This window comes from Gymnoscopelus microlampas (assembly GCF_963454915.1).
Source record: "Gymnoscopelus microlampas genome assembly, chromosome: 14".
Classification (NCBI taxonomy): Eukaryota; Metazoa; Chordata; class Actinopteri; order Myctophiformes; family Myctophidae; genus Gymnoscopelus; species Gymnoscopelus microlampas.
This window is the reverse complement of record NC_139951.1, coordinates 24,374,698-24,401,052: the sequence shown is the minus strand read 5'-3', so window position 1 is coordinate 24,401,052 and position 26,355 is coordinate 24,374,698. Positions and strand designations below refer to the sequence as shown.

General features: G+C 42.0%; 3 protein-coding genes across 5 annotated transcripts; 2 read left to right on the top strand and 1 right to left on the bottom strand.

Annotated features, from left to right (window-relative positions):
• Positions 1-12: 12 nt before the first annotated feature.
• Positions 13-7,394, top strand: amz2 (archaelysin family metallopeptidase 2). Of its 2 annotated transcripts, none has more exons than XM_084077421.1 (7): positions 13-127; positions 368-792; positions 3,206-3,379; positions 3,998-4,126; positions 4,899-5,062; positions 5,283-5,459; positions 6,566-7,286. In XM_084077421.1, exons 2-7 carry the CDS (start codon positions 504-506, stop codon positions 6,725-6,727), a joined length of 1,095 nt encoding a protein of 364 aa, XP_083933547.1. In that variant the 5' UTR covers positions 13-127; positions 368-503; the 3' UTR covers positions 6,728-7,286. The 2 variants fall into 2 exon arrangements, with proteins under 2 accessions (XP_083933547.1, XP_083933548.1); XM_084077422.1 differs by having other exon boundaries at positions 59-127; positions 323-792; positions 6,566-7,394.
• A 169-nt stretch (positions 7,395-7,563) lies between these two features.
• Positions 7,564-14,296, bottom strand: slc16a6a (solute carrier family 16 member 6a). Of its 2 annotated transcripts, none has more exons than XM_084077417.1 (6): positions 14,194-14,296; positions 12,070-12,315; positions 11,204-11,347; positions 10,821-10,949; positions 9,692-10,636; positions 7,564-9,587 (listed from the first exon to the last, which is right to left on the bottom strand). In XM_084077417.1, the coding sequence occupies exons 2-6, from the start codon at positions 12,305-12,307 to the stop codon at positions 9,274-9,276; spliced, it is 1,770 nt and encodes a 589-aa protein (XP_083933543.1). In that variant the 5' UTR covers positions 12,308-12,315; positions 14,194-14,296; the 3' UTR covers positions 7,564-9,273. The 2 variants fall into 2 exon arrangements, with proteins under 2 accessions (XP_083933543.1, XP_083933544.1); XM_084077418.1 differs by having other exon boundaries at positions 12,070-12,318; positions 14,195-14,284.
• Positions 12,272-26,353, top strand: arsg (arylsulfatase G). The gene is made up of 11 exons (XM_084077420.1): positions 12,272-12,381; positions 15,711-15,950; positions 16,968-17,203; positions 17,737-17,848; positions 18,134-18,280; positions 21,058-21,272; positions 21,546-21,626; positions 22,031-22,139; positions 23,242-23,362; positions 23,633-23,723; positions 24,965-26,353. Exons 1-11 carry the CDS (start codon positions 12,371-12,373, stop codon positions 25,243-25,245), a joined length of 1,644 nt encoding a protein of 547 aa, XP_083933546.1. The 5' UTR covers positions 12,272-12,370; the 3' UTR covers positions 25,246-26,353.
• The last annotated feature ends 2 nt before the right edge of the window (positions 26,354-26,355 follow it).

Below are 26,355 nucleotides of genomic sequence, written 5' to 3'. Positions count from 1 at the left end.
CACAGAATTCAACAGGTCACCAATACTGTTGTACTAATGTAATAGTACAACAGTAATAGTTCTCAATCTCAACGACGTACATTGGGCCTACGCCGCAATATCGTGGGGGCTCCGTGGACCACTGGAGGTAAAGCAGTCTTTATTATTGTTTTGTAACAATTTCCCTAGTAAGTATTAAGTGCTGTAGCACTGAACACAACAGTGTAGGCAACCCTTTCCAGGTTTCAAATATCCCAAACTGCATGCAAATTGAATTTGGGTTGCATACTAAGTATTTAGACTTGCTTAATGGGTTATTTATATGACATTTCTTCCCTTAAAGATGCATTTCACCAGTCACTGATCATTTAAATGGTCTGACACGCAGGTTGCAGTTGGCCTACTGGATCATCAAGTTCAACCTGAATTCGGTCATTGGAATAGCAAAAGAAAGATGAACTATACACAGTGAGTGAGGCTATTGGGCTATTAGAATGCCATGCCTGTGTGTCTCTGTCATATAGATGCAGGGGATCCAGCACTCTGCAGAGACACTGCACACAGCTTTAGTCTCCAGTCATCCTGACCTAGTTGATGAGTATAAGAAATACAGTAAAGAAGAAAGGCAACTTCTGGAAGATGGGCTTCACCCTGGGAGACCAGGTTCCCTGTTCCAGCCTATCACAGTGCACTCTGAGTCAGACTGGATCACCTCTCACCCTGAGGAGCCTCAGGACTTCAAGAGCTTCTACAGAGACTCCCACCGCAAGACGCCCACCAAAGGACACAATACCATTTACATTCAGACCATAGGTAAGACTTTTGGTGTGTCTGTCTCTCTAATTTCAGTGTACCACAGCTAGACCAGCACATTTCCCATTCAACTCTCCTTTGCAGTGTTACATCCCACCTCAGCACATGACAAAATGACTTGGACAGTCCTTACTCAGGCTACTCAACCAGGCTTGACTCCTATATGACCTGCCTATATGACCTGCACTATCTGTTACTGGCATCCTCACAGGAATGTGTACTGAGCTTCTGCTATGCTAACAATACACCCATGACTGTGTGGCCAGAAACAACTCCTAACACCGTCGTCAAGTTTGGGTGGGGTGATCTTTAAATGACGAGAGGGCCTACCTGAAGGAGGTGGCATAACTTTCACAGTTGTGCCAGCAAAATGTCCTCTTCTTGAACATTGGAAACACAAAGGAGATGATCATGGACGTCTGCAAGAGACGGCAGATGTCGTATACACCCCTCTTGATAAATGGGGCACCAGTGGAGAGGGTATGTAGCTTCATATACCTCTGGTGAATGCGCACAGTCTGTGGTAAAGAAGGAGAGACAACGCCAGTAACACCCCAGGTAGTTAAGGAAATTAAAGGTGTTACAGAAAGTTCTGAAGTCCTACTCTCTGCTACCACCCAGAGCATCCTGAGAGGCCATCACTGCATGGTATGGAAATAGCCATTCCCAGGATCTCTGAAGCCGGTTGCATTCGGCTGAGAGTACCACAGGGAACTCCCTCCCGTCCCTGCTAGACATTTACAAGATGCTGCAGCTTGAGTATAGCAAAAAGGCAAACAAAAGACAGGCAACATCCTGATAACGGACTGTTTGTGATGATGCAGACTGGCAAGCGCCAGAGCGTCTCAATGCTAGGGCTCAAGAAGAGTTAATTTTTTCCCCAGCAGCTGTCGGAGCCACGAACAAGGACATGGACAATAAACAAAAGCATAAGAAAAAAAGAAAAAAGAAATAAAACAATTGCACAATGTATGCACATTGCACAATGTATACAAATGTATCTGTATATGCCTACATAGTTATGCCTTATTGCACATTTTATAAAACACACCACACTGTTGATAGTTGATATTCACTGTACATTTGCTGTGCATTTATGTATAGACTGTACAATGCTAAAGTTATTCAGAGACACAGTAGAGATGTCTATTGCCAAAACCTGAATATATGAAATGTATCATTGGTTTTACTTTTGCTAGTACCTCTCATGTGTTTCAGTCTTACTGCTGTTTCTGTTATGACACCTGAATTTCCCTCTTAGTCCAGGGGCCAAGCCAGATTTTGGTACCACCTAAGGTGGCCGTACATTTTTGGTATTTTTGTATTCCTACATGTCTCTAGTTTATATTTTGGTATGATACATCTTCCAATTCAGTAGCTTAATGACAGTAATCACTCTAAACCGGCTAATGTATCCGGTAGGAGACACAAAGTAGAACCTTTGTGTCTCCCTACCGGAAATACACCCGGGCATCAAATTATTGCGACAAAAACCTAAATATATCCATGTATTCAAGGCTTCATGGGGTGTGCAATTGATAGAAAATAAATCATTTTTTGGGTGAACTCCTCCTTTAAGTTTCCCAGGGGGACTCTCTCTACCCATTCAGCTATGACCACCCTAGACCGAAGGAGGGTCAACTTTTACAAGCTTATGGAAAGCAGTCTTTTTGCAAACACCAAAAATCTGAGAAGTTATCAATTGCACACCCCATGAAGCTTGAATACATGGATATATTTTGTTTTTTTGTCGCAATAATTTGATGCCCGGGTGTATTTCCGGTAGGAGACACAAAGATTCTACTTTGTGTCTCCTACCGGATACATTAGCCGGTAGGTAGTGATAACTGCCATTAAGCTACTGAATTGGAAGATGTATCATACCAAAATATAAACTAGAGACATGTAGGAATACAAAAATACAAAAACTTTACGGCCACCTCAGGTGGTACCAATTTGTGAAAATATCAGTGTTGGCCCCTGGACTATCTGGGAATCAATAAAGGTATCTTATGACACCCACCATAGATTTCAGGCATGGGAATGCAATACAGTGAGATGAATACAAGAAACTGCATGGTCAGTGAATGTGTGACAACATACAGATATAGAATAATGACCAATTATATTTCTACTGCATATCTGTAGCATTCATACTTTTTGGAATTTACCATTCCCACACTTTGCCTTTGGCTTGGATCTTTTCCAAGTGGCGCATAGGATAAGACAAAGTACAGTATGTTTAACTCTCAAGATGATGTGATGGTGAGTAGAATGCGTTTGGGTTGAGCCAGGCCATGAGACAGCTAATGTCTGGTAATAATCAGTTACAGATGCAGTCATGATATGCAGCTGTGTTTTTATCATATGGCATATGATCAATTGGCATGACTTTTATGCTGTGTTCCGTTAGGCTCCTTTGGAGAGGCAGGTGTCCAGACTGATCAATATTTGGAATGGCTCAGAGAATACTGCCAGGCCTTCTTCTATGGACTAGCAGTGAAGCTGTTACCTCTGGTTACTGTGACTGAGACAGGATGTTCTTTCAGGGTGAACAGCAACTCACACAACCTTCAGATCCTTACAAGTAAGGACTTTGTCACCTTTTTAACACTTGGCTAGCCTGTATTCTCACTTCTCTGTTATTGTGCACATTAGCAATGTAGAAAGTGGAAGTAATGAAAAAGATTGCAATTGTAAACTACTAGCGGATTTTAAATATAGATAAAGACTAGCTTGCAAACAAGTTTACAAAGGGTGCACAGCACACCGGTCCTTGTGAGGTGCCAGCCAGCCAGCCAGCCAGTATAGGTCAGGCACTTAGGCTCTAATGTACCCTGACAGTGCATCGCGAGTTCGAGTCCCGCTCCCAACGATCTTTACTGCATGTCTCTCCCCATCTCTCTCTCTCCCTGTTTCCTGTCCATCTCCACTTAAAACTATTAATCAAGGAGTGTAGCCGCTGATGCCAATATTTTATTGTGGACACAGAGACAGAAAGCACCAATGTTTCGGACAGACTAGGCTGCCTTCTTCAGGGTAAAGGGATCTGGTTTGAGTGACATTAAATACACAGATGAGACCCATTGCAGATCAGCAGAGTGTAACCACTCAATCAATTGACAGCTTGGAGTGTGTGGCTATACTCCTTGATTTTTTTAGCTGGCAAACAATGACCATGCTTTTACCATCTTCTCAATTCTAGGCGATCTGCTGAGTTTTTTGGAGAAAAGGAAGCCAAAAGATGCTTTCTGTATTGTCGGAATTACAATGATCGACCTCTATCCCAAAGACTCCTGGAACTTCGTCTTTGGACAGGCTTCACTCAGTCATGGTGAGCATGCTGGTACCTAAACTACAACTATATTTGTTCTAAGACCCGGAAGAAAGACTGTTGACCACAGCATTTAGGATTACTGCAACGCACCCTCCTGAGATGCTTCTTAATATATTCAAAGCCTGCTCTCTAAATCTCCTGCTATGGGATTAGCGTGCACAATGTTGGCACAGCATGACATAAACACAACATGGACTCAATGTTTTTGGCTCTGGTGGTAACAGGCCACAGTCATGCTGCTAGAGTGCAAGTGTATACCCTTTTAATTCTAGCTTAATCTGAACTAAATATGGCTCCAGCAGGGCTCAAAGGTGTCAGTTTGCCCCATTAAAATAAAACCAAAATATTTAGCTGTCTTTTTCTAATCTTCCCTTCAGAGAGAGGCATTACATTTATTCTCAAAAGAACTTCAGTCCACATGGGTGCTTGAGTCTTGCTTACAAGTCCAATGGTAGGCTTATCTTATTGTCTTGACTGACAACTTAAGTTGGGTTTGGCACTTGTTTGAAAAACTAATGAAAATGTTTAGGACCAAACATTTGCACAAACATTTGAACAGTGAAAATTGGTGATTGTTGAATCAGCATTATATTCAGTATATTTTCACATATACCAGGGTAGGGAGGCGAACTGGTGACCTTGTCACTGGTGCCACCAGATGGTGCTAAACTCAAGTACAACCATATGAACGCAAGCTCACCAAACACTTAAATTAATGGAGAGTTTTTAACTTTGTGTTATAGAAACCCTGTGTTCTATGTCTGTTCAGGGATGGGTGTTTTCAGCTTTGCCAGGTATGATGACAACTTCTACAGGAGAAGTTATGCTGGAAGGTTGAAAAAACGACTCAAGCCAAAGCAGGGGGACTACTCTGTGTTTGAAGACTATTATACACCCCCCATCAGCAGTACTCTGCTCCTACGATCCTGTAAGGTTGGTTGCAATTTTTGGTCAACTGAGAATTTACGTTTTGCACAGCATCTTATCTCACTCCTTATGCTAAGTTCACATTGATCACTGTGTTATCGGTTCAGTTATTAACACTTATACATCATCACATAGTATGTTCCACAAGGCCCTTGTCATCTAATGTCATCTATCTGTGTAAATCATTTATAAAAAGAAACTAGTAGTTGTAATCATTTGTATCCAGACAATGACCCATGAGATTGGCCATATGTTTGGAATACGTCATTGCCAGTGGATGAACTGTGTCATGCAAGGGTCTAACCACCTGGATGAGTCGGACCGTCGTCCCCTGAACCTCTGCCCCGTCTGCCTCCGCAAACTGCAGTCCTCAATTGGCTTTAAAATGGCTGACAGATACAAGGTAAGTTAAGATGTTTCAAATACAAATGTAACTTTTACTGTTTATTTGTTCCAATTAAAGGGAGACTGGACTATAGCAACACACAAACATTATTCCTTTCCACAACAGATACTATTGGCAAAATTCATTTTGTCTTGAGTATTCTGAGCTGCTAGACATCAAAGTTGTACTAAATAGTAAATCACGTTGTTACACAATAATGTGAGCACCAGTGAGCCTATCAACCATTGTCTTGCTGTGTGAAATACCATCCCTGACCTAACTGCACAGTAACTGTAACCTACTAGCATGGGAACTCAATTACAATGCATATTGAGCCCATTTGGGCCATCCCTGAGCCATGTAAAGAAAAAGTTGTGACTACGTCAGTCCAAAATGCTTGATCATTACATGGTTCATGTACTCAGAACGTTCCAGTTACATGTTAAATTGATTCAGATCTGATGATAATATACAATCAGATTCTTTAAATGTCTTCGCTTTAAAAGTGCGTCACAAATAGTCTATTCTGCTGCAACTCTACTGCACTAATAGTGTTGTTGTTGGGGTATTACATTTGCACATACAGTAACATGAAATTAATCTTCTGCATTTACCTTTTGCTGCTGACTTCCGAGAACCTTTGAGAGGCTCCGTGATCCACCATTGCTGTAAAATAAAAGAAAATTGTCCATTGTAGGTTACAGAGTTGTCAGTACTCTCTCTTTAAATCACTTTGGCCCATCTATCATATTCATTGATCGCATCAGATTGCTCAGAATCTGATGCGAAGATGATTGTTTTAGTCAGACATCAATCTATAGTTAAGAACACAGTTCAAGGAGAGGCAGCGAAACACCTGGACTACATGGATGTACTTATAAATGAGTTAGAATAGGCATCATCATCAGCAATCCTTGCCATCTCTCTCTAGGCTTGGTAAATGTGGTCAAAGTGTTCTTTACATTGATTGTCAGCAACTTTGAGGACTTCTTGATGCTGTTGTCTTGGTCAGCTCTCCCTTATGGTCGCTTCATTATTCATGTCTGTGGGACAGGTCAGGACCAGGTCAAACAAAGTTCAAAGGGTAACCTTAGGTTAAACAATAACATTGTTCTACCTGTCAGGTCTTGCTGTGCTGGATGGAGGATGAACAGAGTGGAACAGCCCAGTCCACTGTATCTCAGTGTGCAGCCCGCTACACTAAGCCCACCCAGGCCTTTGAAGCCTCCAGACTGTGGCTTCGCAGGTGCATGGACATACTGGAACTCTCTTTTTCTCAATTATAGCTGCAGTCAGTAACTCTGGGTATGAACAGGGTATAATGGAGGACAATAGAAAAGTTAAGGGTAATATAATTAACTACATAATCCATATTATACTTAGGGCCCTATTTTCGCCGGTGCCTTACCCATTTTATCCCTAAACTTCTTTGCCATTTGTAATATTTTTAAAAATATTTTCAAATAGTTCAACTAGCCGATCTACATCAACACGTTGTGAGCTTGTAGATTGCCTATTTGAACTATTTGAAAATGTTTTTAAAAATAGCTAAAAATGGCAAAGAAGTTTAGGGATAATGGGTAGGGCACTGGCAAAAATAAGGCCCTTAGTATACAGGCCCTGTCCCTTTTTTTCTCTACACCAATTTACTACTGTTTGCTAGTAATTCTGGTCATCTAGGAATTGAAGACTAGTCAGCAGTTGCACATGGTGATACTTGTTCTGGTCAAGGTCACCATCTACAGTGGGCAAAATGAATGGGTCATTTGCTAAAATATGACTCAAAAGATGACTCAGTGCTTTGTTTCACAAACATTGCCTTGAGATTGACTTACTGTTAGAGACAAAGTGATCGTGGTGGATCACATAATCTTCTTTTAACTAAAACTAAACTAAAAACTAAAACTAGTTGTGTTTGTGGGGGGGCGGGGACATTTTAGTTGAAATAAAAATAAAAACCAGACCTTAGGGGAAAAAAAACGTACTGATATTATATTGTGTAGTTACTTGGCAAGATTATATAGAAAAACTTGTTTTAGTCTTTGACAATTTTGTCAAACAAGCAAGAGTGAGTATTGGTGCATATTATGTTTGAGACTAGATGTCTACATGATTTCTACACGACTGAGTCAATTGCCTTGAGAGACACCCCCTTATTATAGTAAAGAAATACTGAAACAACAAATACTGAAACTAATAAAAACAAAACATTTTAAACAATATGAGCTAAACTGAAACAAGCAAACCCACTCTGGAATCTAACCTGAATTGATTTTTTTTTGCAGCAACAAAACAAAATAACAAAACTATTATAACTCGGTGTGATATGATAAAGAGTTGTCCAGGTAAGAGTTGTAGCTAAAAGATAGCTTTTATGAGGCTCAATTCTTTTTATTATTGTGAATCAATACATATTTTCATACAAAAATATCCTAGTGTGATTTACATTATTTCATATTACATAGTATATATATTGCATTACAGTGCAAGGTCGACATCTGGACGGTTTGAAAATAATAAAATAAATTAAAGCTTTCATATCATCACATTGTCCAGAGCTTCAAGTTAATGCTATGATAATGTTTCCCAGTAGATTTTGTGTTGGATAATCAACACAAATGTTTCTGCAGCAATGGGAATTACTACTGAGGCTAGTTACAGTACTGATCAGCTACAGATTATGAGGTCATCTATTTTCAGTGTTACACCCCTCTACTTAAAGTGTCTAAAGGTGAACTTATACTTAGTCACACAACCTTTTCGACAAGTGTTGCTCGAGTAAGATGACATATTTTCAACTGAAAAGGGGGTTGTCTATCCCTCTGTCACAAATTGGTTGTGCGGCCAAGTATGAATTAGCCTTGAAACTAATTAAACATGCTCTTTTACATTGCATGCCTTTGGTTTCATTTTAAATGGCTTTAGTGGTTGTGGCACAGCAATATCTTCCAACTGTATGCATGCCGCCCTCATACTTAATCACTTTCAGCTACTGCTCAACACTTCTTTTTCAATATCAAGGTAATGTGCCCAACAAATACAGAATGGCAGCCTACTGTCAGGAGTTATCTGTGACAGAAGGGTACCAGAACGAGTGAAAGGGAAGGTGTGTAAGACGGTAGTGAGACCACGTATACTGTATGGCTTGGAAACCGTGGCACTGACGAAAAGACAGGAGGCGGAGCTGGAGGTGGCAGAACTGAAGATGCTATGATTCTCATTAGGAGTGACAAGAAGGGACAGGATCGGGAATGACAAAATTAGGGGGACAGCCCAGGTTGGAAGGTTTGGGGATAAGGCAAGAGAGGCGAGGTTGAGATTGGTTTGGACATGTGTGGAGGAGGGATGAGGGTTATATTGGGAGGATGCGAGATGGAGCTGCCAGGCAAGAGGAGAAGAGTAAGGCCTAAGATGAGGTTTATAGATGCAGTAAGAGGAGGTTTATGGATGCAGTAAGAGGAGGTTTATGGATGCAGTAAGAGGAGGTTTATGGATGCAGGGACAGAACAGAAACGGATCCACTGTGGCAACCACTGATGGACATTAACGGAAGGAAGAAGCCTACTATATATATATATATATATATATAGAAGGCATAGATACTGTTACAATCTGTAGGTCCATGTTGTGACATAAAAGCTCCCAAAATCCACCTCAGAAACCATTGTAACAATGATCAGGATAGTCATCTTAACTGATAAGTCATAGCGGTCTCGCGCCATCTATTTATTTGTTCATATGGTCTGTGCTCCACCTTACAGCAGTAGTCTTCACATAGAGCTCTGTCTTATGGCTTGACACCCTTTTCATACAACAAGCTACACTTTTTGCTTCAAGCTGAGCTAATAACTGTCCGATCATTTCCTGTCTCCACCTCCTGGTTTTGGTCCACCTGGTTTGGGTCCAATTCAACATCCACCTCCAGGTAATCCTGTGGGCTGTCTCTTTCTTGGTCCTTTGTCTGTTGCTCTTTGCTCTGTTCCACTGAGTCCTCTTTGGCTACGGAGCGTTTCTTGGCCGTCCTCCTGCAGGGCAGACCTCTCTTAGCAGGCCGTACAAAAGCCAGGAATATGGCACCTATACCCATGCCCGCCGCACAGGAGTAGAATGCTGAGCCATAGTTCTGTGTTACATCCACCAGGACACCTTGGAGACAAAAGAGTACAGTATATTGTTAACATCAGAAGACTACTATACCATTATAATCTATCAAGTACTTATCAGTAAACCTGATAAAACATCACTCTTACCTCCCAGAGGGGGCCCTGCCAGGCCAGAAAAGCTCTGTATGAACACGTAGACCCCGGCAGCTGAAGACATCCTCTCTATTCCCACCACGTCATCCTCTGCAAGCATGGGGATGTGAGTAGGCGCTATCGTCCCCATAAAGAACCCGTAGAAGGCACAGCACACGGCTAGGCCCCAGAACTCCGTGACTAAAGTGAAAGCCAATAGGACTAGAGTCATTAGAATGATACAACACAGAAGCACTAAGAGCTTCCTCTGCCTCAACTGGTTCCTGCTCAGGACCCAGCCAATGGAGAGGCGTCCAAATACTTCGGCCACAGCCATGGTGGAGAGCATGTAGGCGGCGCGGTCACGCTCCACTCCGCGTGTCACGGCCAGCTCGATGATGTACAGCTGAGGGGCGAAGAAGCCGAGTGTGGCAAACAGTCCAAAGAGTGAATAGAAGATGAAGCTGCACTCCCTGAGAACGGAAAAGTCTAAAAGTTTAGGAGTCTGTCGAGACACCTCATGCCTCCCTCCCTCCCCTTGGTCTCTGCTTCCCTGCTCCTCCTCCACTTTTGGCTCCTCGCTCCCTTCCTTATCGCTCTCTGTCAGTATTTCTAGAGCCTCTACCCTGACATTTTCAGGTGGTGAGGTCTTCTCTTGACTGTCTGCATCCTTCAACGACTGGACACCAGAGTCTCCAGAGCTCAGAGAATCACCTCTGGGTAGCTCATTGTCTTTTCGCACGTTCTTTGGTTTACAGGTGCCATTCGACTCAACTGGCCTTTTGAGGGTTTCCTGTTCTTCTTTAGGGGATAGATGCTCTGTTTCTGTCTCCTGGATTGCTCTGGGCTTTATGATTATCGGCCGAAGCAGGACTCCACAGAGGATAATGGAGCTTTGCAAAGCTCCAATCACCACCATGGTGTGGCGCCAGCCAATGCGGTCCCTCAAGGCAGAGAAAGCTGAGAGGGGAGGGAAGAGAATGAGGGAGTGTTCACTGAAGAAAACTGACATGTTTCAAAACATTTTGACCTGTAATCCCTGACCCCAAGCTCCCAAAACCTATACGCTGAAAAATATATTCCCTACATGCTTTTTGTTGCCAAACCAAATCATGACTGGCAGCTGACACCTGCAAACACTCACCGGGGGCGAGGGCAAACATGGCAAAGGACTCTCCAGTGGAGGCCAAAGATGTGACCAGGGGCCGTTTACGGTTAAAGTACTGAGACAGGATGGTGACAGTGGGCAGGAATGTAAAACAGTAGCCTAGACCTACAGAGAGAGAAGATTAACAGATTTAATGGAATTAATGAACAGGACAAATTCACCAAGAACACACTCTTACAAAAGCATTGTGTTATATTATGGAGTACAGAGAGAGAATAATTTACAGTTTCTCCTCATTAAGTGTGCAATAAGTGTGACACAGACAACCTGCTTACAGTTACAGTTCAGAGTAAGATGGTCAATGATTTAACATCGGCTGGTATAATGAGACAGAGATGGGGGATGGTGCAATCCAATACCTGAAATTACTCCCGTAGTGATGTACATTGCATTGACGGATCTGGTAAAGGCAGTACTGATGGTTCCCACAGCGATTAACACTCCTCCAGTCATGACAACGGGTTGGAATCCAAAGCGAGTGGTCATCACAGAGGAGAGGGGAGCTGAGAGCAGGTGAACAACAGATTGTGTTATATCTATGATCTTTTATAGATTTTGTCTAGCTAAATAGCTGAATAAATTACATTGCTGCTTCTATTGTACATACACCATTTTTAACACACCTTTCAATGACCCATACTCTACTTTGTTGGGAAATTACGTACATCAGAAAGGCCTCTGCTGTAACAGACAACCACGTGGTTAACCGTGCTGAAACGCAAAACAAAAAAGTTTTGTCCGACAACACTCATTTGTTTTGATTTTCAACATGATTAACAGTATATTGAAACAACAGATGTTACCACTTGCAACACATGTTGAAATAGCATATGTTAATAGAACAATGATACGGGATGGTATTACATTAAGAAACCTCAATGCTGAAAATGTCACCTTTTTAAATGTGTCACTTTTGGAGTGTCCTTGGTGGCTCATCCCACGATTGACATCCTGAGCTCAACTATGGTCTCTGTCTTAACCCATTAAGACCTGGAACGCATCTGTGTCACTTTAGACTTCTTTGGCTATTCAAAAATAGCAGAAAATGCTGCGCTATGAGCTTGTAGATCTGCTATTTTTGAATTTTTTTTATTTTATTTTTTTCAGAAAACTTTTTTTTTTTAAAGAAACGCCTCAGGTCTTAATGGGTCAAGTCTCCCCCTCTAACAACATAACCCTCTGAGTCTGAACTGGTGCTCCTCTCAAATCCACCACCTGCGCTCACCTGTGAAGGTCATGACGAAGACAGAGATGGAGATGATCCAGGACACTCGGCTGTTGCTCTCCCCGAATTCCTTCATGAGGTCCTGCAGGAAGATGCCGAAGCTCTTGATGGTGCCATAGGTGAATGTCTCCACCACGAAAAAGGATATGGCCACGAGATACCCCCAGCCTCCGTCTGGGGCCTCCGTGTACACGTTGGGGCCCAGGAGGCTCTTTCCTCTGAATTCACACAGCACCATGGCCGAGGCTGAAGGAGGAGAGAGAGAGAGATCGTTTGGTTCCAACGCTTACATCAATAGTCTATGAGCCTGCTGTGAGTAAATATTGGGATGGCTTTTTTTCTTCATAACTATAGTACAAGCAAGATTTTTGCACACCTGCAAGGCAACATGTGTGAAAGAGAAGACCAAAGGCTGAACAATGTAAAAGAAAAAACTAGCACACTGTCTTCAAATGTAAAACGTTTTTTTTTAATAGGAAAATGTATGTTTTGGTCGAGAGACCTTCATCAGGCAATCTACTAAAATTAGGTTTTTGTATAGGGTCATCAGGTTATCTTGTAAATAACTTGAACGTAAGTTCTCTTGTAGTTTTATCTTGTAGATAACCTGATGAGGATCTCTTGACTGAAAAGTAGTTAATTATTATAATATATTTTTTGCATTTGAAGACAGTGTGTGAGACTATTTTCTTTTCATTACAATAGTAAAAAAAACACTTCTATCAAGCAGTAGACATTCTAGTAATCGCAGAAGGAGTCACATTACAGCTAGTCTTGAAAGTTAACTGATGCCCTCTCAAACGTCCCTAAAACACCCTGGACAGGACTCTACGTGTCCTGACCTACTAGACACTTCTCTCCCTGCTGAATCCCAAACTGTAGAATAAACTCCCCCTTGCAGTAGGAACTGCAGATTCACTCACAATTTTCCATCTTAAAGTCTGAAGACTCACCTCTTTCCTCATATCCCTTTGGCACATTTATTTTGGATCGATGCTATGCTATATATTGGACGCTTGTTCTCATGTTTTTTGTAACTTAGATTATTTTTTCTTGACCACATGTTAACACGTTATTTAGAATATTATTTAGATGGTATGTTGCAAATTCAAACAGTACACTATACCTTCTGGTATTACTTACAATGCTTATTATCTCACCAGGCCTACCTGTCACCTCTGTTGTGCTGTAGGTCTATTTTAAAATAATGTATTATGCTGCAACTAGCTGTATATTGTTAAATAGACTTTTACTGTTTAAAGTTCAAACACTGTCAGATGGTGAGGGGGTTAGTATAAGTCAATGTCCTCCTCTCCTCTCTACAGACCATGGACCAGTATAATGACTGATCACATTTTAGATCATTTTATTTTTTTTATTTTAAATACAAAGTTATATGCCAAGATTATATAGACTAAGATGACATACTTAACATGGCATAATTTTAATTTCCCTTTATAGACATCCGTTTTTCAAGAGATGAAGCAACCCGTTTTGTACTTCCTAGTTTTTAATCCAAGTCATTTCACAATAAGGGCATGGCTTTCTCAAGCTGTCCTAAGTTCATTAAGCACGTGCAGTAGTCAGCCACTAAAGAAATACTATGTGTGTAAAGGAGTGTTTGTTCGCCGGATGGACGCACTACTTCTGTGGTCGTAGAGAAATGACCGCTTTATAGAACTGGTTATAAGTACAGTGAAATGGTCTCTTGTGTGGGACAGCAGCGGGCAGAACACATTGCATGCCTTGTCAACTCATGCTCATCCCCCATTCACATTCACAAAGCTACGTCTGTGAGAGCCGTAGCTACTAGCCAGCCATGTGGTATGTGCTTCTTAAGCTTAAGTCCATTACGTAGCCTACGTCCAATCTATAACCTGCTTTTAAATGCAGCATAACCTGTATTCTATCAGAATATGAGATCTGGAGAGCGTTGTGTTTTCTCTTACATTAGCTAATTCAAATCGAGCCGGCGCCGCTGACTTTGAAAACTGCTTTGACGGCGCAGAGAGTACTAGTGGGTTGGTAAGTTCTCTCGTGGTTTTATATTTGTAAGCATTTTCAATCAATGTTGCCATAATTTCCCCATACTTAAATATGTGTATAGCCTAGTCTAGTTCTCACCTGTGTGCGCGTAGATTCAGAGGAAAACAATCCGATCCTGTTTGCGAGTAGGATAGGCTATACTACTATGTGTACGTCGCGTCAACCGGCAGCCGTAGCCTACGTTGCAGTGAGTGTAACCTCGCGTCACTACATTGAGTGAGTCAACCTCACCCAATAGACCTCACCGCGCGCATCTCTCTCTCTCTCTCTCTCTCTCTCTCTCTCTCTCTCTCTCTCTCTCTCTCTCTCTCTCTCTCGCTCTCATATAGATAAGAAGATCACTTAAAACTAAATAACAAAAAGATTCAAATGTATGTACAGTAACCTTTACATTACCAAAGGAAGTGTGAAATTTTAACAGGCCTAATAGAATAAATACATAATTACAAATAGCGGTGTACCGTTGCAATCATGGTATGTACATTAATTACATTATTATTACATGTAATATGTATGTAATTAACTTAGATATAGGACAGAGACAGAGATGGTGTGTTCTTTTCCATGTTGAGAGTGAATGACAGGCAGGTGTTTCACACTTTTCTCCATATCTAAGAAGAGACCTTGAGCTCCTCTATACTGTGAAAGCGCTTGTTATCTCTCTTCGAAAGGGAATATGACTCTTTCTCCAGATAAAATGTAATAAAAAGGATGTGGCCTACACAAATTGATTACACAAGCATTTATATCTGCACCTGTTACATTTAATTAAACACAATTCTATCAGTATGCAGTTATGCCACACACATATTACTTTATAAACTTTTATAGCAATTCATATATATTTATTACTGTATATAAAATGGTCTGCCGCAGTTTCATTTCTTAAATTAGCCATTCATTATGTTTTGGCCCACCTGATTTGGAAAACAAGTTGGCCACAACCGAGGCCAAACTTACTTTCCGACCCCTGCTCTAGGCTATGAAATCCAGGATAAAGCTTAATCTATACTTTGTCATCATGTTTTTCGACTTGAAGTATGTGTCTCGCTCTCTCTCGAGTTACGTCAAGTTGTCAACTCTGTTCCTAAATCTAAATCAGTCTCTTCCTCTCAGTCCTGAGGCTGTGTGTGCAGTTGTATAGATCCCAGCCCAGTGTCAGATTGCTGTGTGTATTCTAGTCGTTGTGTATGTGAAAGTGCGTGTGAGGATAGGGTAGGGTGAGAAGAAAGGTGAGGTTTAATTTTTGTGTTTCAATGCGCTGTCACCAACTTGAGCCACTGGCCCTGACAGTCACAATCAATTATAGATGCAGATTTCTCCTGAATCTTTCATGGCTTCAGCTCTTAAGTGTTTGGGTACAACCTACATTCTTCAAGTCTGTAACCAGCTTCCTTATTTACAGACCCAAAGAAGGCCCACTTATTCAGACTATGGGTCGGTGTTCATTAATGGGGAGAATGGAATGTGTTCAAATTCTCAAGGCCAGAAAATTTGAGAACTTTGTTATTATATTGTCTGTAAAAATGCATATTAATCAACATTTCTATTGTGTATTGGATTCAACCAAGTATTTAACACCCCATCCTCCCTAGGTTTTGGAACAAAATGGCAGAGGTAGCATCACTGTTACTTCTATCTGGGACCCTGCTCTTTGGGCTGATGCTCCACACAGTGAGCCAACATGGCTCCAGGGTGGCTAAACCCAGCAAGAGGCCCAGCTTCATCGTCATACTGGCAGACGATATAGGTTGGGGTGACCTGGGAGCGAACCAGCTTGGTCGTATGGCAAACAATACACCCCATCTAGACCTAATGTCGCAGCAGGGAATGAGGTCAAGTTTTTTTCCCCACACCTAAACCTGATTAATTCTTCTTTTCTAACAATCTAGCAGTGATACCTCTTCATGTCACGTCATCCAAGTCTGTGTTTTTTTTGCCCCTCACTCAAGTACAAGCAGCAAAATAATGGTGTGACACGCTCTGCAGACTGTGATAATAACACAATATATAACAAGATAATGCTGGATATAAAAAGACAGGAAAGTACAGGTTCTTAAACCTGTGCTACTTTAGGTAAAACCTTTTAACAGCAATGGGGAGTGTATAGAATATGAAGAGGGAATAATTAATAACCGGATATACAGTAAAAAGTACAGTGCAAGTGCAAGAATAAATGCACAGCATGATCTGTTCTGAGCAAAAAGGTTTTTTATTACAGATAGGCAGTTTTGCCTTTATTTTTTATCCTTGTTCCTTGTTACATCCTCAGGGAAAAAACTTGCTGGGTCTCTTCATGATGTCAGCTCTGCTCACATTATCACGTGCATACAGTGAACCACAAGGGCAAGATCCATATAGGCAATATTACACAAAGCACATTAGCAAATCATTAATGATGTGATTACTCTAACCCAATTTAAAATGATGTAGGAAACCAATTCTCCCTCTTCAGTAAGACTGAAGTAATGTTTTCCATATACTTTTAAAGATTTTGGCTATTACAGTCATGTATATATGGGATTCAAGCCAGTTAGCCAGATAATTAATTGTTCTGTCTTAACGTCTTTTAAGACAGTTGCTCTGGGAGGGAATTCACATCGTTATTAGACTGTCTTCTTTTAGCCCTGATGAAACATGTCCGTGTATTAAATAAAGGCTGTTCCCTCTTTTAACCTTGAGTGCCCGGATGTCCCATTTCTTTATCTGATGTCTTATTTATTTGTTCAGTTTTTTCATAAAGTATAAATGACTTAACTCTTGCAATCTTATTTGTATTATTTATTGTGATTTTGCATCGTGTTTAATGTCCTGTTGCACACCAAATGGTAAAACTATTTATTTCTCCCCAGACTGACTGACTTCCATTCCCCAGCCTCCACCTGTTCTCCATCTCGTGCCGCCATCCTGACGGGCCGCTACGGCCTGAGGAACGGGGTGACCCACAACTTTGCGGTGGGCTCTGTGGCGGGCCTACCTCTGTCGGAGGTCACCCTTCCCCAGCTGCTACAGGGGGCTGGATACTACACCGCCATGATAGGCAAATGGCACCTGGGTCACAACGGACCCTACAGTCCAACTAACAGGGGTGGGTGGGATAGAGTTTAACTGTTTGGTCAATGATTGTTCCTTTGTATATTTGTAATTTGTTAGAACAGACAGACATAAAGAAGATGGAGGTAACAGGTGTTTTGCCTCTGTCAGGTTTCAATCCAGGATACAGCTTAATTTATACTTTGTCATTGCATTTCCCACTTGAAAATCTGTTATCTTCTGTGAGTAAAATGCTCATACTAAGCAAGTAAGTAAGTAATACGTATAAAATATATGTATGTGTATTATGTCTGTCCAAAGAAAAAGACCCATTGAGCACACTATCTCTGGACAAGAGTACTTGACAAAATGTAATGAAAGCCCTTTTTGAATTAGGCTGAAATTCCTCCCATGACAGAGCTTTGTCCTTGGCTGGGCTTGTTTATACAGCAGGAACCATTCCCATGGAAAAGTTACTGTAGATTTGGTTGGTTAAACGTGTTTGTCCCTATGCAGTATAGCTAGGTACGGTTGTGAAAGAGCTACGGATGCATGACTATTTAAATTCTAACTTTGTTTCCTGGGCAGGATTTGATTACTACGTTGGCATTCCTTACAGTAACGACATGGGCTGCACAGATGTGCCTGGGTATGACCTGCCCCACTGTGCTCCTTGTGACGCAGGTCCACAGGTATACAGGTAGGCAGCCATGCTGTTGTTACAAACAGAACTAGTACACATTGCACTCATTTACTGGCAATTTGCAGATAGTAAGGTATTATTACAACTTACTGCTGCCTTATGCCTAGACATGCACAATGTGCCTACACACACACACACACGCACACGCACACGCACACGCACACACACACACACACACACACACACACACACACACACACACACACACACACACACACACACACACACACACACACACACACACACACACACTTTTGCTGTTTGATTGCTTTTCCATTCTAGAGGGAAGAGGAGTATACATGAGGGCTGCTATTCCAAGGTGGCTCTTCCTCTGTTTGAGAACAGCAGTATCGTAGAACAGCCGCTGAACCTGTGGACACTAACACAGAGATACACGTCCACTGCATTAAGGATCATACAAAGTGCAAGGTACAGTACACATAAAACTATGTAGTCTGGCATTAGTCAGACTGATAACGTGGATTCACTCTCACGTTCCTCCCCGGTATCAGTCTGGACTTCGGCCCATAGCGAGTATGAGAAATCAGAAAATGATCGGTCCAATCAGAGACTGCGTTTCAACTGCTGTCCGTACAACAGTGAAAAGCATCAAAATCATTTTCTGACTATGTGCATTAAGTAGAATTTACTTGTGTAATCACAACGTCATGGGTTTGATTCAGACATAACATTTGACACAGCTAGGTCACTCCCTCTCACTCCATTGGGTTAATAAAGCAAAACATGTTTTACTTTCCTTGAAATGAAGGACAGGCCACAGGGTTGGCAGTTGTGAACTGCTTCTGTTACAATTGAACAAAACAAGACACAGAGTCCTCTCCATTACATTTGTACAGTATAATCAATTGTGTACGTGGCCTACAAACCCGTACATCAATGTTTGTCTTCCATGCCATTCAGTGAACTAAGATAGCTCTGAACATGTGTCCTCATCCACGGAGTTACATCAGTTCACTGAACGCATTTGTACATGTTTTTGTTTGTGCATGTGGACATTCCATTGGAGAAGCCTGCTGTGCAAACCTGTCTATCTGTGCCAGTATCCTGATGCTAAGAAAGCAAGCCTCTTCTTTTCTGACAGAGTGCTCTTCACTGACTCAGCAGGTGTGTGTGTGTGTGTGTGTGTGTGTGTGTGTGTGTGTGTGTGTGTGTGTGTGTGTGTGTGTGTGTGTGTGTGTGTGTGTGTGTGTGTGTGTGTGTGTGTGTGTGTGTGTGTGTGTGTGTGTGTGTGTGTGTGTGTGTGTGTGTGTGTGTGTGTATTTTTGACAATAGAATGTGTCGTGGGTTCAAGAGAGAAACTGCCCATACTACTCATTAGTGACTCAACAGTAACTTGTTTGACAACTTGAAATGTTTTCACCATGGTTTCTGGTACAATCTCTGGTATTCCTGCAATGAGACCAAGCAATGCCTCTTGCTTTCTCTTGCATGTGTGCACGTGCACTGCACACACAACAAATGGGGAAGAGCAAGTACAGTTTCTAATGGCTAGACTTCTTTGACTTGACTCTAGAGACATGAGTAGAATCATAAAAAGGTATATTTTCCGTGAGGGCCGTTTTTGCTATAAGCTAAGTGCTGGTATGTAGTGTGATTGTGTCAGAACAACCTATTGATTTGCAATTACTCATCCCTCCGTGTTTTGTTATTTTTAATAACAAAATCCTTAGCTTTGTTTAGCCTGTTTTTCACTCCCTGTACAGGCTATTGGCCTATATAATGTACATTTGTTATGACTGCATGCTAAAGGTCACAACAAAAGAGAGAACAGGGTAAAGAACAGGTTAGTCCAGGCTTTAGTGTAAATAAGGATGTAAATGATAACACAATGTATTATGTACTACTGTATGTAAATCAGTAAATCCGTGGAGGTAGAGTGGTTGTATGAGTTATCAGTGGTGTTGTGTGGTGAGAATCAAACAACTAAACCTATACAGACAGATGACCAAAAAAAAATGAATAATTGAAAGGAGAAATATGAAATGCTGAGCAGGGCCAGTTGACCTTGATTTTGTTATGCTGTGCGAGGCATTTCTCAAGCATGGTTTGGGTTCATTTGTCCCGGGTCAAAGAAGGTTGATCACCTTTATCCTATGATGAAACACATATACTGATGGGAGTGGTCTCTTCCAGGATGACAATGCCCCCTTCCACAGGGCATAAGTGGTTCCTCACTGACTATGGAAACTATATGAATCATATAGCATTCACAGTCACCAGATCTCAACCCATTGAGCAGTATGATAATTAGGACTGGTGTGTTAGACAACACTATTCACCACCAGGTTTCCAAACAGCTTTCACCCAGCTACAATGACACTGTTGAACAAGGCCTGACCACTGCCTGTCATCAGGCTGGCCTTGGACTTCACTTTTCCTTGTGGATCTACCATGTGGGTGCATTTGAGGAACAACCAAGAGGGCCCATCTGAGGAGCTAACAGGGCTTATAAGGGACCATCATATCTGAAATATAACTGGGAGCCTGTCCATGCAGGGCTTTAAAAGTAATAAATAAAATCTTAAAATTGCTCCTGGATCTTACAGGCAAACAGTGGAGAGCAGTTAATATGGGTGTGATATGGTCACGTTTCTTCGTATTAGTAAGCAGTCTAGCAGCGGAGTTCTATATCATGACACTCTGTTTGTATTTTATCTCTCATGTACAATTTGCTGACACTCTTTCGAACCTTAATGTCTAATCTCGTATACAGTACATAGCTGCTTTGTGGACCTACCGAAGTCCTACCACCTTTGTGCCTAACCTTATGCGCCTTATGTCTAACCTCATGTACATACTGTTCCAGCTGGATTATGCTGCTGTATATAGGCAAAAAATATCAGGAATCAAGATACATACAATACATATATTATATGTATATATCTTGATTCCTGATCTTTTTGCCTATCCCTGACATGTTAATCTTTACTGTTTGATTTATTTTACCCCTTGTTTCCCTTTCCCCCTTTCTTTGCTTTTTCACTTCCTAAATACAACAAAAACGATGGAGCTTGCACAAAACCGAATGTCTCCTACTTCTTTACACCTGTAAACCTGTGATGTGAGAATAAAGATTCTGAATCTGATTCAGTACCACCACCATCAAAACACCAAAATGTGGGATCATCTCTTGTTAGCACATACAGTTTATAAACTTTCTTTGTGGGAACATTATGTGTTTCCAGGGAGCGAGGACAGCCCTTCCTGCTCTACGTAGCTTTGGCCCACATGCACGTCCCCCTGGCCCCTTCCTTCTCTCAGGATGTCCTCCTCTCCGCCAGCCACCCAGGAGAGGATGTGGCGTATGCCGCTTGGCTGCGAGATATGGACAGCCTGGTGGGAGCGATCAAGAGCGCTTCTGATGACACAGACAGAGAAAACACTCTCATCTGGTTCACCGGTGAGCCAATTGGACTACGTCTCTTGCAGCCCTTCTGCAGCGATAATACATTGCCATGGTTACCCTAAACCCAGCGTTAAGTGGTCAGATGGGTGGGCTGCGAACACTTTCAAGTGGGCCCTGATCTAGAAAACGTTGCTCTAAAGACTGATATACTGTATACTTTGTAGTCAAAACTGATTTCCAACTGAAAATCGTGGCGCATTGCATGTGACACCTAGGCTTAAAGCAGTCTTACTCCTTAAATGCATTCATGCCTGTTTGTGTCTTTAGGTGACAATGGACCCTGGGAGCAGAAGTGCCAGTATGCCGGCAGTGTAGGACCCTATAAAGGCAAATGGCAGACTAACAAAGGTTAGTGCTTTCCGGGTCACATGATAAAAAATGACGTCCTGATTTACTTTAACCAATTAAATCCTTTATAATGAGTTGACTGGAGTCCCCAGGGCTCTATACTAGGTCTGCTCCACCCCCCCCCCCCCCACGCCAAATATCTTTGCCGAAAATAGCTGATCTACAAGCTCACAGCACGTTGCGGGGTGTCGTGAGCTTGTAGATCGGCTATTTTGGCGAATGTTCACCCCAGGATAGGGACACTGGGGTTTAAGTGGTAGAGCTGCCATCTGTCTGAATGGCCACACATGTTGGGATACACATTTGTCTCACAGACTACTAAAGCATTCAAACATTAAAATGTATTTAATGAGTCTTGACTCTCCTGCTGCTATAAATCGTTGTGTTTATCCCCTGTGTGTCAGGCGGGGGCTCAGCCAAGCGGACCACCTGGGAGGGGGGGCACAGAGTACCCACGGTGGCCTACTGGCCTGGCAGGATCCCTGCTAACACCACCAGCTCTGCCCTACTCAGGTATCGCACCGTAGCATAAGGTTTCATATTGAACTTTGCATTGAATCATCACTGAATGGCACACATTTGGAGGATAGTAGGAGGGTAGTTCACTTGCACTTGCAAAAGACAGGTCACTGAAAATAGGATTTCACAATCCCTATATTTATTGGCTACTTTAAATCATCAAATAATACTTTTCGTGAAAGAAATCTAAGGAGCTTTGTACATAAAAAGGTTGTGGCTTAATCTACACATTAACCTGTGTAGTTTCTTACTTTCCTGCACAACATAAAATACTGTATAATGATAACAATAGTTAGTTGTTACTCACAGGAGGTGGTGTGGTGAAAATCAAAGAAAATTGTGTGTTGTCCTTAACTTAACTTAAAATGACATGGCCATTTTAAAAGCGCAATGTTTTCTCTATCGCAACAAACCAACTGTGTGATTTAAAGTTATCATGATAGATTGTTAAACTGTGTGCTTTAGTTTGACCTTTTATTGACTGCCTGAGTGAGCTGTTTACTGAGGCTCATTCCTAGCCCACTAGGTAACGTTATAGGTTCAGTAGATGATGTTAGAGATCAGTGTTGTTAAGCACTAAATGGATGTGACTCCTGTCCTTTAACTTGCCTCAGTTTTCAAGGCAAAATTCAAGGCAGTTTTATTCATAAAGCTGATTTGTTATCCCCCCCCCCCTTTTCACCAAGTTTGGTGAAAATTGGCCCATCCATTCTCGATTCTGACCTTGATTGTGACCGTGACATATTTTACCCACACATTTATTATGTCTTCAGGACAGCCTACTGTTCATTCCCACCAAGTGTCATGAAAATCTGTCCATCTGTATTCAACTTGTTTTGATAACAGTCAGACGATGACTAATTGTGACCTTGATCTATGACCTTTTCCACCCAAAAGTGCATCACCTCTTTAGGATGTCCCACTGATCATTTTCTCCCAAGTTTCATGGGAATCTGCCCATCCGTTGTAAATGTTATGTTGCACGCACACACACACACACACACACACACACACACACACACACACACACACACACACACACACACACACACACACACTCTCACTCTGTAACATCTGTCGTCTTCTCCTGTCTCAGTGGTATGGACATCTTCCCCACTTTGTTGTCCCTGGCAGGGGTGGAGCCTCCCTCAGATAGACGATACGATGGCATAGATGCCACAAATGTCCTCCTGCGTGCCGCACAGACTGGACACGAGGTACACAACACTCTGTCTTCATTGTGCACATACTGTAGTACATAACTCATGGTTATACATTATCATACCTCAAAACTCAGGGCTCCAGACTAACCATTCAGTAGTTGCACTGGTGCGCCTAACCTTTTCATAAAAGTGCACCAGCATATAATTAAGCTGCACTCATACATACTGTACAGACCCGCTAATGCGAATGAAACTTTTTAGTTGCACTGGACAGATTTTTGGGTGCATGTGCACCTGTTAAGTATCCTGTGTCCCCATCTGTAGTTCCTCTTCCACCCAAACAGTGGCGCTGCAGGGACGTTTGGGGACCTACAGGCCGTCAGAAGTGGGAAATATAAAGCCTTCTACATGACAGGTACAGTAGGAAGGTCAAAAGCTTGAAGCCATGCATTTTCCATTAAGAAATCCTAACTCAACTTTGTCAAATCTGTCCCCGATGGGGAAATGGTTTTGCAGCATACAGTGCAATAGAAAACAAATAATCAAACATTATTAAGAGTAGCACAGACACATTCTTTTCCCTACATTGAGGTGGGTAATGGCTGTGAAAATGAATGACTGTTTGTATCTGTTTGTCTTAATTGAGAGGATTCCAGAGGGTAGGCATTGAAACTCCTGATGAAGAGGGTGGGTGCAGTCAGAGAGTATGGAATTTGCCCTCTTCACCACATGACTGATGTAGAACAGTACTCTGCTGGACACCTAGGATTTTACTGCTTGTGTTCACTATTTTAGCCAGTGCGTTCTTGGAATTAGAATTAGATCTCTATACCAACAGATTAGGGGAAATTCTAAAATTGGATTTGTAAAAGAGAATAATCTGGGAACGGGCAACAAGAAAATTGTTTACTTAGTAGGCTACGCAGAAAAGTCGCTGTTGACCTCTCCTACAAACCATTTCAGAATTACATTCAAAAGTAAGATCATAATAAACCAAGGAATTTATAACTAAAATTATGCTTTGAGTGGGAGGATGGTGTCTGAAGTCAATGCACATGTCCTTTGTTACATTGAACGACATGGCCATGACTTAATTATGGGAGCAAATTTTGGTACTTGATTCATCATCATGGTGGAATCTGAGTCATCCACAAACTGGGTCTGCCAGTCATTTGTATACAGAATATCAAGGAGTGGTGAGAGAACACACCCCTGTAGATGAAGAGAGCTCACTTGGCATGCAATCGTTCACCCTCACCCTCAGGGTTCTTCTTTTGGAGAGGAAGTCGAGGATCCAACGAGCCAAGCTAGAGAAATCACCAAACAACAGCTTGGCATGAGTGTAACTGTCCTATAGTTGTTTGAATAAAAGGTCAAGCAAGGTAACAGTAGCACCCTCCTGTACACCACACCTGACCCTAGTATAGTATGCAGACGGAAATAGATCAAATGAAATTACATGAATCAACAGATTAATTTGACTTATTTCTTATAGACTTATAGACTCTTATAGACTAACATATTTGTTATTTGACTTACATATTACAACCGCAACCAAACCAATGATACAGAAACATGAATACAATGCAATCAGCAATAACAGTCTGTCCTTTTATTGAGCGACCCCCTTCCTCTTTTCTGTCTCGCTCCACCTAGGTGCAGCAGAGGCATGCGGCGGAGGTATGGGGAAGGCGCAGCTCCACGACCCACCGCTGATATTTAACCTCCAAAGCGACGAGGCAGAGGAGACACCCTTAGAGCGTGGGACGGCAGAGTACCAGGAGGCCCTGCAGAGGGTCACCAGAGGCAGGGAGGAGCTCCTGTGGGACATCGCCACTGATCCATCGGTGTCCTCAGCTGACTACACCACGGACTGGTCGGCTGCACCCTGCTGTGACGCCCGGCATACCGCCTGCCGCTGCCACATGCCAGGGTGAGGGTGGGAAGATACACAAACCCACCGACACAGACTAATAGGAGATGGGCTGAAGCTTAGGCAAACAAAACTCAACGAGAACACATCCAGTTCGAGTTGCACCAGTTGTTTGTTTGTGGTGAGTGTTTCTGGCAAGATTAAGGTTTTGGATCTTGGACACAGCAGGGTGCATGTAAACAGACACTCAGAGAGAGAAGAAAAGCAGTTCTCACTGAGGTCCAGGCTGTGGGAAAATCAGGATACAAGAATGTGTACGCAAGGTCATAATATGTCCAGTGAAGAAAAAACAAGCACACTCATCTGATCAAATGTAAATGAATGACCTATTAATTAAATTACATTGGAGCAGATAAGTGTGCGGGTTTATTCTTTTTCTTCATGATACCTTCCAACCCCTCAACCAAGTGATGTGCGTATTCTATTAGTTTTCATAGTTTTCCAGTGAAATAGATTAGAAATATCCACCTGTTGTTGCTTTATTTTGTTGCTGAATTGTATTATATTGTACATTAGTTTGTCACAATATAAGCCCAGTATAAGAGATGTTGCCATATTTGTAAACAGTGTTGGGGGACTGAAATAATGATGCGTAATAATGAATATGTACAGTAAGTGCCACAGTAGAATAAGCTTAAATTCTAAACACCGATATTACATCATATAATGCCAGTAGAATGTGTTCATATACTGTATGATAGAAGTGTGAAGTTGTTGTTTTATCAGTGACCTTTGTTTACAGTCTAAAATCTAAATGTTATGTTTCCCCCTAGTGGTGAAACAATGCCAATACAAAAGAGCTTCCCATTCCTGACTAATGGCTGCAGTTGTAGAACCCGGTGCATTTACATAGCACCTTTATCCAAAGTTCTTTACAATGTGTATTACATTCACCCATTCACCTACCGATGGCAGAGGCAACCTTGTAAGGCACCAACCTGCTCATCAGGAGCAGTTAGGGGTTCAGTGTCTTGCTCAAGGACACTTCGACACTGTCCCAGGGGGAGCTGGGGATATAACCGGGAACCTTCTGATTCCCAAGAGGTGACTGTACCTCCTCAGTCACTGCCACCTCCAGTTGTCCCAATTTTGCCCTTTTTACTGCTCTCTTCTT

What these genes read in the sequence shown, in the direction of transcription:
- arsg (XM_084077420.1), top strand. An exon ending in CTACAGTCCAACTAACAGGG is followed by an intron (nt 17,204 to 17,736) that starts GTGGGTGGGATA and finishes TTTCCTGGGCAG; the next exon opens with GATTTGATTACTACGTTGGC. An exon ending in ACCAGCTCTGCCCTACTCAG is followed by an intron (nt 22,140 to 23,241) that starts GTATCGCACCGT and finishes CTCCTGTCTCAG; the next exon opens with TGGTATGGACATCTTCCCCA.
- slc16a6a (XM_084077417.1), bottom strand. Translation starts at nt 12,307, where the DNA reads ATGGTGCTGTGTGAATTCAGAGGAAAGAGCCTCCTGGGCCCCAACGTG. An exon ending in CTTCGTCATGACCTTCACAG is followed by an intron (nt 11,348 to 12,069) that starts GTGAGCGCAGGT and finishes ACCTGCTCTCAG; the next exon opens with CTCCCCTCTCCTCTGTGATG. An exon ending in GGCAGGGCCCCCTCTGGGAG is followed by an intron (nt 9,588 to 9,691) that starts GTAAGAGTGATG and finishes TTTGTCTCCAAG; the next exon opens with GTGTCCTGGTGGATGTAACA.
- amz2 (XM_084077422.1), top strand. Translation starts at nt 504, where the DNA reads ATGCAGGGGATCCAGCACTCTGCAGAGACACTGCACACAGCTTTAGTC. An exon ending in TGCTCCTACGATCCTGTAAG is followed by an intron (nt 5,063 to 5,282) that starts GTTGGTTGCAAT and finishes ATTTGTATCCAG; the next exon opens with ACAATGACCCATGAGATTGG. An exon ending in AAATGGCTGACAGATACAAG is followed by an intron (nt 5,460 to 6,565) that starts GTAAGTTAAGAT and finishes TCTACCTGTCAG; the next exon opens with GTCTTGCTGTGCTGGATGGA.